We start from the raw sequence: 13,433 nt of genomic DNA on the forward strand, positions 1-13,433 counted from the left end.
TCTGTTTAACTGGCAATGTCAGAAATTATTGACCTGAGTCCCCCACAGCTCAACTTAACAGCATGGCTTTATTTCTTATAATTTCGTCTTCATACTTTTCTCCCGGATGGTTAAGACCAAGGTAAAGCAGGACTTATGCAACAAGAGTTGTAGCTTTTTGGTCTGAGAAGGTCAGTGAAATGCCCTCAGGATTTGTCCTGAGATTGAGCTCACTTTGAAGCCCAGCCTGGTCTTGAACTCCCAACTATCCTCCTGCCTCCGCCTCCCAAGTGCTGGGATTATTATGCATGTGCCACCATGCCTGGCAATATGCAAGAACATTTTTCCTTTTTTTTTTTTTCCCCACTGTAACCCAGTTTCTCTTTCATTTTGAAGTTTCTTCCAATTTTACAGTATCTATTGTACTTGTTGAATCACATTTACTCAGGATCTTTTTCATGTCTTCTATTCTTGTCATTATCTTAACAGATACTCATTGATCTCCTGCTAAGTGGTGTGGTCAGAGTAATGAGAAGAAGATGTGACACTTGTCTTTTTTTTTTTTTTGGAACCGGGGATTGAACTCAGGCCCTTGCACTTGCCAGGGAAGCGCTTAGTCCACTGAGCCATCTCCCCAGCCCCTGACTTTTGTCTTTATGTGGAATCCACCAGGCCATGGTTTTGTGGCTCTGTTGGCTAGCACTTCTTTGAAAATTCCTTTTGGGTCTTATTTATTTAGTATTTGAGTGCAGGGTCTACAGGGTGCACAGGGTCTCACTCTACAGATCCAACTTGAAGTGATTCTCCTGTTTTCAGTTTCCCAAGAGCTTACGGCTAGTCTCAATCCCCTGTGGGGCCGGAACGGCAGGCTGGGGATCGAACCTCCGACCCCTACATCTGCCTAAGCAGGCGCTTTAATCGCTGAGCTATCTGGCCGGCCCTCCCCTTTGTGTCTCCTTTAATCTCTCTGATAGTAGCTGCTTCACTCCTTCAGTTGTTCCCCATCACAACTCCCCATTCTCCTTTCCTTTTTTTTTTTTTATTTTAACATTTAGTGTGTGTGTGTGTGTGTGTGTGTGTGTGTGTGTGTGTGTGGCCAGCTCAGCCCACCAGGGGGCGCGGCTGGCTGGCATGTGGTGCTGGAGGATTGAACCGCGGTCCCTGTGCTTTGCCAAGCTTGTTCCAAGTAGGTGCTTTAGACCACTGAGCCATCTCTCCAGTCCCTCTCCTTTTGATCTTTCTTTCACTTTTCTGTTTCTCGGGGTCTTTGCTTTTTCAGATCCATGGACACGCACATCTCCACCCCAAATCCTCTCTCACATAAAGCTCATTGCAAACGCTTGAGTGCTGCTGTGGCCTTTACATGGAACTGAAGCTGTCTTTCTTCTGAACCATCAATGTATATGGTGCTTCGTTTTTATTGTTTCAGCCAGCCAGTTTATAAATTTCTAGAGGTTTGTTTCTACTGTATTTTTATAGCACTTAGTACAATAATATACATAACGTAGGTGTTGTAGACAGGGATTTACAAGGGAACTACACAGGACACATAATTTATAGAATTATTTTATAATAGACATCCAAAGAGTCATATACAAAAAGAGTACAGGAAAAGGCTGGCCAGTTAGCTCAGCAGATTAAAGCACCTGCTCAGGCAGATGCAGGGACTGGGTTTGATTCCAGGCACCACATACTGTGTTGGCCCTGTCCCCGGGGCGCGCTGAGACAGGGATTGAGACTGGGCATGGTGGCACGCACCTGCAATCCCAGTGCTTGGGAGGTTGAAAACAGGAGAATCACTAAGGAGTCTGATCTGGGTAGTGAGACCCTATAGAACGTGTACTAAATATATTAAAGAAAAAAAAGAGTACAGGAAATCTGCCTATGCACTAAAGACTCAAAGAATCCAGATGAGGACCTAGGCCCCACAGTAATCTCCTGCAAGAGTCCAGCTGAAGACCGAGAGCCCGTAGCAATGCCCCCATGAGTCCAGATAGAGGCCTAGCGCTCACAACGATGTTTCATGCAGGTCTGTTTCACAGATCTGCACTGGGAAAGACCAGAGTTAAGGGTGGCAGCCAGAACATCTGTGCCAACAGGATGAAGGGTCTATGCTTGCAGGCTGAGGATCTGCACTGGATTCAGGAAGCAACACGGTCTACCTCGACAACAGTGAGGTTCCAAGCTCCTCTGACAATGAGAATAGCCAGCATGACAACCCCAGGAGGCTCAACAGTACCATCTTCCCATCTGGATCCAGGAAGCGATGCATGTGAACACCGGAGCTCCCCCAAAGTTGGCCATAGCCATTCTCAGTGACAGTAAGATCCTGAGCTCCTTCGATGATGAGAACAGCTAATTTCATCAGGAAAGCCACCAGCTCCCTACAGGAAGGCCACCAGCTCCCTACAGCTTCCAGTAGTTCCCAGTAGCTTCACTTCTTCTCCACTTCTGCCTCTTGTGTTGCCGGGAACAATCCTCAGTTGGTGTGCAGTTCAGCTGGGTGTTACAAGTTGATACCACTTGGAAGTACCCCACAGTAGGCATTCAATAAATATTTGTTGATAAATGAGTAGATTATGCCCTGTAATGATGCAACTTAAAGAGGAAATGATATCTTATGGATGCTACAAATTTTAAATTGTTTATTGGACACCTATTATGTGCCAATTCTAGGAATTGGGGATAAGGGCAATAAATAGAAGAGCCTACACCGTATATTAAATACATTCCTTATTTAATAGCAGAGATGTATTCTGGTAATTTGGTAGTTAAATGAATTGGTCATTAAGAAGAGTTGTTATAATATGCATGTATGTATGTATTTATTTCTTGGAACCAGGAATTGAACTCAGGCCCTTGCACTTGCCAGGCAGGCGCTTATTCTACTAAGCCATCTCCCCAGTCCCATTTATTTATTTTCTGTATTTAGGACAGGGTCTACAGGGTATCACTATGTAGATCAGACTCGTAGTGATTCTCCTGTGTCAGCCTCCCAAGGACTGGGATTACAAGTGTGCAACACCACACCCAGTCTGAGTTGTTACAGTATGTACAATACAAATTTCAAAACAAAGAAATTGTCAAGGGAAACTCCATTTGATGACTTTGCTGTTATTTGCAGAACTCTTACATGCAGTTCTGTAATGTATAATAGAGCATAGAACTGCATTACTATACAGCACAATCAGCAGAAATTACTTTATTTTTTATATCTTTCTGAGACAGGGTCTCACTATGCAGTTCAGGTTGACATTAAGCTCTATTTGTAGCCCAGACTGGTCTTGAATTCACAATGATGCTCCTGCCTCAGCCTCCCAAGTACTGGGATTACAGCTGGGTTATCACATCTAGCTTAATACTTGACTTTACAAGGAGCTACCATAAGGCTACACTGCAGCTCATGTTCCTGTGTCAAAAGTATGTATGGAGGGGACCTGCGCATTAGCTCAGGTGTTTAAGTGCCTGCTTAAGCAAAACAGTCAGGCTCAGGATACCATGGTTCAATTCCCATATCCTTATGCCTTACCAGACCTGCCCTTAAGGCATCCTGAGGCAGCAAAAAACCCAAAAAAGTATGAATGGAGGTGTAAGTCTGAGTGGCAGGTAGTTAAGTGTGAAGAGCTCACCTGGGTTGTAAGTCATACTGTTAAATGAAGAGAATATCTGTATATCAAGTGGTAAAGAAGAAAAGTGAAAAAAGAGATGAGTAGTTGAATACCTTAACATAGAGTGTAAGGGAATGTTCTCCAATGTGGGGTATTTAAATGGAAATGATATACTCTGTACCAGGATTAATTTTCAGATTGTCAGTGTTATAATTGAAAAATACAGGGCCGGTCAAATAGCTCAGCAGATTGAAGTGCCTGCAACCCTCGGCCTGCCATGCCAGCCCCGCCCCTGGGGCACGCTGAGAAGGCGGTTGAGACTGCTCGTGGTGGCGCATGCCTGTGATCCCAGCACTTGGGAGGCTGTCGACAGAATCACTACGAGTCTGATCCAGTAGTGAGACCCTGAACACCCTGTAGACCCTTCCCTAAAAATGCAAACAAAAAAAAAAAAAGAAAAAGAAAGGAAAAATTACTCATTTAATTTTTAGTCTTACCTTTTACATTATAAGGTCACACTGATAATGGCTGTTATGATTTGTTTCTTATAGAAAATTCAGTCAAGGGCCGGGGAGATGGCTCAGTGGAATAAGGGCTTTCCTGGCAAGCGCAAGCGCCTAAATTCAATCCCCGATTCCGCAAAAAAAAAAAAAAAAAAAAAAAAAAAAAAATTCAGTCAGATAAAGAGATTTTCTTTTTGTGCCGGGGAACTCAGCTTTTGCTAGCTATATCCCTGGCAAAGAGTTCTTGAGTATCTTTTATAGTATAGTTGAAGAATGTTTAAATTACAATAGCTTAACAATTTATGCTAGTGTTTTCTTGGACTCAATGTTTTTGTAACTATAAATTTCAGAATTGATAAAGCCAAAATAAATCTAGACAGAACACTGCGTAAAAGAGTACCTCCATTGCCAGAGCCGGATTATCCTTCAACTGTAAGTTGTTTTTTCTTTGAAGAATGTATCCTTATACACATTTTAATTTTTAATTAAGCCAGCCTCAATATAATTATTTTAAAGAAAATAGCTCATACGTTTTATAGTCTTTATTTTTTAAAAACTTGACTTAATTATATTTTTTGTTTGTTTTTGACAGATGACCAGTGACCTTAAAAAAAAAGGAGTGAGTTCACTTTTTTTATTTCTTGTTTTCAAAATGTTCAAAGAGGCTATTAACTGTTTTCTAAAATCACCTGTTAAATCCCACCCTAGGTTAGCTTAACATGGATGTAGTGATGGCTATTTATTTCCTCTACAAGTACTTATTGAGAATCTATTATATATCAGCTAAATGCTAGTTGCTAGAGATAAAACAAGAAGAAGGACACTGGCCATGTGGATGGCAGTGTGACACAGTGATGTGACTGGTGGAAAGAGGACATCATGTAACATTTCTTTATTAGGAAAGGCTATGGAAACGTGGGGCTGACTGCACCTGATGCAGCGTATTCTCAGATGGGACTTTAGGCTTTTGTATTCCCTTATGACTTTTTTTTGGTGATAGAGGGCTGAGGACAAAACTTTTTTAAAAATTCTTTTTTACTCAAAGTTCTTGTATAGTTTCAGTCTAAGTGAAAATATACAATAAATTTATTGTCTATTTGAACTTTATTCTTGTGTATGCTAGAAGGTATGGATTAATTTATCTTTCCAAATGGCTAACCATTTGTTCTAGAATTACTTATTAAAACATTCATTTTTACCCCAGTGATTTGAAAAACCATGTGGAGCATATGTTAAACTTTCTGGTATTTTTGTCTATTTCTGGATTTTGTATTTTTTATGCTGACCTATTGGTCTCCCTGTATCACCTCCACCAACTATAGAGGACTCACACAGTGTGTTTGCATGTCTTAGGGTCTATGCTCCATCATAGATTTTCTTGTTTTTTTTTTTTTTTCAGAACCGGGGATTGAACTCAGACCCTTGTGCTTGCCAAGGAAGCACTTATTGCACTGAGCCATCTCCCCGGCCCCTTCTTGGTTATTCTTGCATGTTAATTTTCCACAACAACTTTAGATCACCTTGTCTAGTTTGGTAAAAATATGTGTTAATATCTTTGTTGGAATTGTGTAATTGTGTTAATTTTGGAACAAATTGAAATTTTCATGATGTTAAAATGTCTTTGCTAAAAGCAGGTGTTGTTCACATGTATTTTTTTTATTAGACTCTTCATTCTTATGGGGGGAGTTTCAGAAATTATACTACTGTCTGCTTGTTTATTTATTTATTGGTTATACTAGAGATTGAACCTATGGCCTTCACACTGAGCTATATTCCCAGATCTTTCTATTTATTTATTTTTTTTAGATTTTTTTAAATGTATTTGGTACAGGGTCTCACTATGCAGCTCAGACTTATGGTGATCCTCCTGTTTTCAGCCTCCCCAGTACTGGGATTACAGGAGTGCACCACCACACCTGGATTCTGTCTCTGGCTCAGTATGCCCAGGGGTGCGGCCGGCACAGCATATGGTGTGAGGGTATTGAACCCTGGTCCCTGCGCTTGCCTAAGCAGGCACTTAGTCCCTGAGCTATCTTGCTGGACCTTCTTTTTAGTTTTTGAGATAGAGTTTTGCTACTTTGTCCAGACTAGGCTTCAATTGGAGATCCTCCTGCCACAGCTTCCCAAAGTGCAGGCATTATAGGCATGCATGACCATGCTGGATTTATACTATTCTTTTATTAGAATGTAATGTCCAAGACAGTATAAGGTTTGTCAGTTTTGTTTAATACTATATACCCAGAATTTAGAATAATGTTTGAATATTAATTGAATTCATGAATATTGAGAGCCTGGGGAGATGGCTTAGTAGAGTAAGCGCTTCCCTGGAAAGCACAAGGGTCTGAGTTCAATCCCTGGTTTCACAAAAAAAAAAAAAAAAAAAAAAAAAAGAATATTGAATGGAGGAATAATATACTAAAAGATCTTTGTTTGGCTCTGAAAAGGTGAAGAATGTAGTAAGAACATTAATTTGGCAAGGATTGTTTACACATAAAAAGATAAAATATTTTCTTTCTGAGGCATATATTTGGGTAAAATAGATTTTATTATGAAAACATGTTCTTTTTGAGAGTATTTTTATTCTGGGAAAATACTGCCTTAGGAAGAGGGAGCTCAGGAGTTACATTGACATGTTATACTATTCAGAACATTTAAACTTTTTTTGTCCTCAGTTGAACTATAATTACATGAAGCGATGTGTAGAAAGCAGCCCTATAGTGCCTATTCAGCAAGAATGGCTGGATCACATGTTGATGCTGATCCCGGAGCATTTAAAAGAAGGGAAAAAAAGAGAAGAGCTGCTCGGCTCGCTCATAAGTGAGGTGTCAGGTGACTTCGAGAAAAGCATGAAGAGATGTTTGGGTGAGTAGCATGTAATACATGCCAAACTTCTTTTGCCTTTGCCCTACTGTTGAGTCAAAAGTAGAAGCAAAATGAACACCGAAGGGCTGGGGAGATAGCTCAGAGGCGTAAGTGCCTGCCTGGCAAATGCAGGGTCCTGAGTTCAGTCCCTGGTACTGCCAAAGAACAAAAAACAAAGAAACAAAAACAAAAACAGAAAAAACAAACCCACTACATATTTAAATCATATATATTCTCTAGAGTTGATTTTACCTAAGATTTTATTCTGAGTTTATAATCTAGTCAAAATCTGTGATTTTAACTTAATATAATTTTTGTGTTTATCAGCTAATATGTATAGTTTTGTATTTTTCATTTTATCTTTATAGTTTTAGTTATCACATTATATTTATGGTATTATTAAGGATTATTAAGATAGTTTGGAAAATTTGTTAGAAATATAATAAATGATTTTATTAGGATAATTTTTTAATGGACAAAAATTGCATCTATTTATCACATACAACATGTTTTGAAATATGTACACATTATATAATGGCTAAATTGAGCTAATCCATTCATTACCTCCTGTACTTATGAGAACACTTAAAACCTATTCTATTAGCAGTTTTCCAGAATAAAATATATTGTCTCTCATTATACTCACCATATTTATACAATAGATCTCCTGAACTTATTCCTTCTCTCTGACTGAAATTTTATACCCTTTGACTAACTGTTGCCAACTCCTTTCTCTCTGCCTCTGACAATAACCATGAATAAATTCATGAGTGGATCTGCCTGACCTTTGAGTAGATGGGATGCAAAGAACTAAGCTATGTATTTTAATTTACCTCAACGTATGGCCCAATTGTATTAACAGCTTGATGTTTCAACTTAAGCTTTTCTTGTACTTATTTTCGTGAACAGTCTACTATACCATCCAATATGAAAACAGGTACTTTGGAGTGTGGTACTGGAGATGGAGCCTAGGGCCTCAGTGCATGCTGGGAAGTTGCTCCATCACTGAGCTACATCTCCAGGCCAAACAGTTCAAAGATTTTGATATGGATAGATATTGCAAGGCTTTTCAAGAAATATTGATAATATACATGTATTTTAGTGCAGAGCGTTCTTGTGAAACCACCAGTTAAATGGCTTGAAGATGAAGGAGGCCCTTTACCTGAATCCCCTGTGTAAGTGAAGTATTTTAAACAGTTTTTAATTTAGGTTTTAATAGTTTACAAATGAACTGACCTCAGTTTCAAGTCCACACTTGTGAAGCTCAATTTTCATTTTATTTTATTTTTTGCTCCTGGGGATTGAACTCAGGACCTTACACTTGCCAGGCAGACACTTAAGCTGCTGAGCTATCTCCCCAGCCACTCAAAAGTATTCTTAAAACTTAAAAACTCCAAAAGTTTTCTCTACACTATACTTATATAGTGCTGTTTATATACATAGAAAGACCTCGGTTAATTCAGCCTTGAGGAAGCTTTGGTATATTGAGCACATATTTTTTTCATTCTTTTCCTCTAACCCTAAAAAATATGTTCCTTTATCTGGTTTTTGTAACCAAACCAGAGCATAGTGAGGATAAGACACTGAGGTTTGGATGTACTTTTTAGTAAAAGTGTAACTTCTAGGGCTTCAAGCACTGACCTAGTTTCTTCTCAGTCTCCACCTTTCTCACCTTAGTACTAATTCCAGGCCATAAACATGATTCTCAAGATACATGGTTGTTCTTTTGGTCATGTCTGATACTGTTTTGCTTTTTCAGAGGACTGGATTATTCCAATCCTTGGCATTCTAGCTATGTACAGGCAAGAAATCAAATATTGTCTAATTTGCACATTGTTCATCCAACTATGAAAATGTTACTGGACATTGGTTATACAACATTTACTGATACAGTGGTGCTGGACTTCACTGGAATTAGGTAAAATGCAGTATCTGTTAATTAACATTTAAAATTTGATGTTACCTTGTCTGATATATGTTCTTGACTGTATAATTTTTCTTGACCATACAATTTTTAAGCTAATTCATAATCTTCAAAACATTTCCTTAGATTTTACAATTTTTAAAATGTGTCTCCTTTCAGCAGTGTATATCAAGACCAAAATCTGTCATTTGTGTCAAATTATTTTTCTTTTCCCCGTAAATAGAGCTAAGGGCCCAATTGATTGTGAAACACTGAAAAATGATCTAACAATCCAAGCTAAAAAGGCAGAAGAAAAGATAATGAACACATGGTATCCAAGGGTTATAAATCTCTTTACCAAGAAGGAAGCACTAGAAGGCATTAAGCCTGAAAAATTGGATGCATTTTATAGCTGTGTTTCCACACTTATGTCAAACCAGGTAAATATATTTTATCCATCTTGTTAAAATTAGTTCAGTGCTTTAAATAAAATTTTATTTAAATAAATAATTAAGTAATTATTTTGAAATAAGTTTAAAATATTTTTGTTATAAGTGTATTTAAATAAATTTTAGGAGAAAAATAATTTCTGAAGAAGTCTAAAATGGGAAGGCCCTGGGATCTAGTATAGCTCAGTGGCAGAGTGCTTACCTAGCACATGTGAAGTGAATACAGCTTAATGGTAGAGTGTGTGAGGCCTAGCTCTCAAAAACTGTTTTTTAAAAATACTATACTGAAATGGATTTATTAATATGAAATAAAATTGTGAAATTTTAATGTGATCAGGGATATAGTGAAAACTATAGAAATAATTTTATTTTATTATTATTTTTTAACATTTATTGTGTGTGTGTGTGTGTGTGTGTGTGTGTGGCCAGCTCAGCTCATCAGGGGTGCGGCTGGCTGGCATGTGGTGCTGGGGGATCGAACCGCGGTCCCTGTGCTTTTCCAAGCTTGTTCCAGATAGGTGCTTTAGACCACTGAGCCATCTCTCCAGCCCTAGAAAGAATTTTAAAATGAGGGTTTTTTGAGGAGAAAGTGTGAGAGTGACTTCTCAGTGTACTAGTTATTTCAAGTTGATGAGAATTTAGTGCTTCAAAAGAAATGTTTTTCTTTTTCTTGAGAGAGGGTTTCACAATGTGGTTCAGATCGAAATCATGATAATTTTCCTGCCTCAGCCTCCTGAGTGGTGGGATTACAAGTGTGTGCCACAATACCTGGCTAAGAAAATACATTTTAATGAACATTTAAAAAATAAAGTCCTAGGGGAAAGTCTAGCTGTCATCTCAGCTATTCAGGTAACAGCCAAGAAGATGAGAACTTTAAGGCCAGTGGGAAACCCAGTGAGATCCTTTCTCAAAAAGATTGAGGTTGTAGTTTAGGGCTCCCTGGGTTCAATCCCCATTTCTGCAAGAAATATAAACAAAATCAAAACAAATGAACAAAACCAACCAATCAAACAAACAAAAACACCCCAAAAGACAAGAGTCTTTGAAATTGAAATGGAAAATTTTTTCCCATAATTTTATTGATAAACAAATAGCAGTGAGACAGTTTCAAATCAAATTGGTAGGACAGTTTCAATAATTAACACATTGCATACATTCCTCCCAGTGGTTAATTGCTGTACAAGATGCGGACATGATATTCTATTTACAAACACCATTAGAACAAATCACTCTATTCATTAAGAGAATGTAACTATATACCTATCCTAACCACTTTGATTGCACAGATACAAAATAGACATTCGTCTGTATCCCCTTTTTTTTGTTAAGTTCTGTTATTTGAATATTATAGGTGTGTTAACTCAGCAAAATATTCTAAAAAAGTCCAGTAGCCCATAATAGTATTGGGTCTTCCGCTTGACTGGAAATGTCAGAAATTGTTGACCTGAGTCCCCTACAGCTCAACATAACACCATGGCTTTACTTACATGAAATTGAAATTTTAACTCATGATCAATACTGAGTAATCTTCTTCTCCTCTTCCTCTTCCTCCTCCTCCTCCTCTTCCTCTTCCTCCTTCTCCTTCTTTCTTCTTTCTTCCTCCTCCTCCTCCTTCTTCTCTTCTTCTCCCTCTCCCTCTCCCTGTCTCTCTCCCTTTCCCTGTCCCTGTCCCTCTCCCCCCCCCTCCTCCTCCTCTTCCTCCTCCTCCTCCTCCTTCATTCAGGTTGGCCTTCAGCTCACTTTGTAGCCAGACTAGTCTCGAACTCACAACAATCCTGTATCCTGAGTAATTATCAATAATGTTCCCCCCAAATAAACTCCCCTTTGAATTTTGAATTAATCTTGTGATTGAATCCTTATATTCATTAGGAATTTATTTCATTTGCTCTTGAACTCACTATCTAGCCTAGGTTAGCCTCAAATTGTGGCAAAAACCCTCCAACCTCAGCTTCTTCACTACTGGGATTCAAAAATTGTTTTAAGCTTTTTAGAATGAGGGCAAAGTCTAGAAATATGAATGATTACTTGGCTCATGAGTAAAGGCTATAGCTATTTTTCTGTAGTTTTATTGGAGTATTTTAATAAAAGGGCCATGTTAATAAATATTTCTTATTTAAATTTATTTTTAAATATAATTTAAATTTATTTTTTCATTTTAAATATTTTTGGAAATTACTAACTTCCAAGTTCATTGATTCTTTTTTTTTTTTTTTTCATTGATTTTTTTTTTTTCTTTTTTTTTTTTTTTTTTTTTTTTTTTTGGTGGAACCAGGGATTGAACTCAGGCCCTTGCACTTGCCAGGCAAGTACTTATTCTACTGAGCCATCTCCCCATCCATTGATTCTTTTTTGTTATCAGTATAGTCTTGTTCAAAATGTTATTGTTAGCTTTAAATGCCAGAGTACTAATTTTGTGTAACTGATTTATGGAATCCTCACGTTTTTAGTGTTGTAGACATACAATTCTACACAAACGTTGTTGAAGAAAAAGCTTCTTTTTTGGTGAATCTCCAAAAATTCCATGAATTTTGTCTTGTATCCTTAAAAAGATAGTGTACCTGTTTACTAGCTTTGGGTAACAGTGTAACTAAGAGACATGGTTTCTTTTCCACATTTAATGGCTTAAACTAATTGTGATTCTGTGGTAAGAAGTGAGTACAGGAATATTTAATGATCATTCAGACTCACATTTACCTGCTGAGTCACACTTTCAACAGTTAGTTCCATATAAAATGTGTTTTTCATACCTAGAAATTGTCCATATTTCTGGGCTTTGTGTGTGTGTGTGTGTGTGTGTGTGTACGCGTGTATGTTTATCTTTTGAGACAGTATCTCTTTATGCAGTTCAGGCTGGCCTTGGGCTCACTTTGTAGCCCAGGCTGGTGTCAGATTTGCAAAGATCCTCCATACTCAACCTCGCGGGTGCTAGGATTACAGACATGCACCACCATGTGTGGCTAGATTGTGCATATTTCTAAATTCTAGAGGCTTTGTCTTCATCTAACATTGTGCAGGAAATATGGCTCCTAGAAATAGAAAAAAGACCTTGATTCTATTGTTTGACAATTTCTGTGGTATAATAATGTGTGATATAAATAACAGTACACCTGAAATTCCTAAAGGTTTTGTAATTGGCATCCCAAAATTTTTAAATGTTTAGCTTTTGTGACAAGAGGAACTGGGTGTACTACACCATATCCGATGTGCGTATGACCCTATTACACTTTCTCTTGTAGGTGTTAGGCCTTCTGTACCCCTATTCTTCACATGTTTTTTCCTCTTTTGGAATGTTTTGTATTCCATGGAGAGGCTAAATAAAGAATGAAAATTGTGCATTGCCATTTTACATTGTTGATATTATATTTTAAAGATTGTGGTTTAGGTCAAGTGTGGTGGCACACACCTGTTATCCTAGTACTCAGATGCTGAGGCTGGAGGATTGTTGCAAGTTTGAGGCCAGCCTGGACTACTCAGTAAGTTCAAGACCGGCTTGAACTGCATAACAAAAACTCTGTTTCAGAAAGACCAAAAAGAAAACATATATTGTCCTGAATAATGATAATTTCAAGACTAAATAGATTTGTAGAATACACAAGTTATGTGATTTTACTTAAAGGTTGAATTTGCAGTTTCTAAAATAATAGTCATTTATGATGTTATACAGATAAAAGATATCTTAAGGAGAACTGTAGAAGGATTTGTAAAACTATTTGATCCAAAAGATCAACAAAGGCTGCCAATATTTAAGATGGAATTGACATTTGATGATGATAAAATGGAATTTTATCCCACCTTTCAAGATTTGGAAGACATTATTTTAGGTTTGGTAGAGCGAATCGCTGAAGTTTTGCAGGTATTACATGATTCCTCCACATTAGGCTTCTTTTGTGAGTCTAATTCAGAATTTTAAGTTGTTTCTGTTGAATCTCTATGAAGTGTTTATGTACTTAAACGGTGTAACTATTTCCCCCCCCCCCCGAATTATTTTAACTTAGAAAATGCTTTTCCTTGAAAATATGTCCTGGTTAAAGGTAATGTTTTCCATCTTTGTTCTTCTAGTCATGAAGTGATATTTTTGTGCTTGTTTTACCTCTCTTACTGAAGTACAAGCTTTTTTTTTTTTTTTTTT

General features: G+C 37.7%; 1 protein-coding gene across 10 annotated transcripts in view; it reads left to right on the forward strand.

The window, feature by feature from the left end:
- The window catches only part of Dnah12 (dynein axonemal heavy chain 12), a 186,845-nt gene that overhangs the window by 9,359 nt on the left and 164,053 nt on the right, over positions 1–13,433 (forward strand). For all 10 annotated transcript variants that reach the window (XR_002821196.1, XM_023715784.1, XM_023715785.1 and 7 more), the window contains exons 3-9: positions 4,441–4,522; positions 4,683–4,709; positions 6,763–6,952; positions 8,055–8,127; positions 8,712–8,870; positions 9,100–9,295; positions 12,969–13,157. Coding sequence is in view for 9 of the 10 variants with exons in the window: in XM_023715784.1 (XP_023571552.1) it covers positions 4,441–4,522; positions 4,683–4,709; positions 6,763–6,952; positions 8,055–8,127; positions 8,712–8,870; positions 9,100–9,295; positions 12,969–13,157 (916 nt within the window). In the remaining variant the exon portion in view is untranslated. The remainder of the gene's footprint in view (positions 1–4,440; positions 4,523–4,682; positions 4,710–6,762; positions 6,953–8,054; positions 8,128–8,711; positions 8,871–9,099; positions 9,296–12,968; positions 13,158–13,433) is intronic.

This window comes from Octodon degus, unplaced genomic scaffold, assembly GCF_000260255.1.
Source record: "Octodon degus isolate 3935 unplaced genomic scaffold, OctDeg1.0 scaffold00043, whole genome shotgun sequence".
Lineage (NCBI taxonomy): Eukaryota > Metazoa > Chordata > Mammalia > Rodentia > Octodontidae > Octodon > Octodon degus.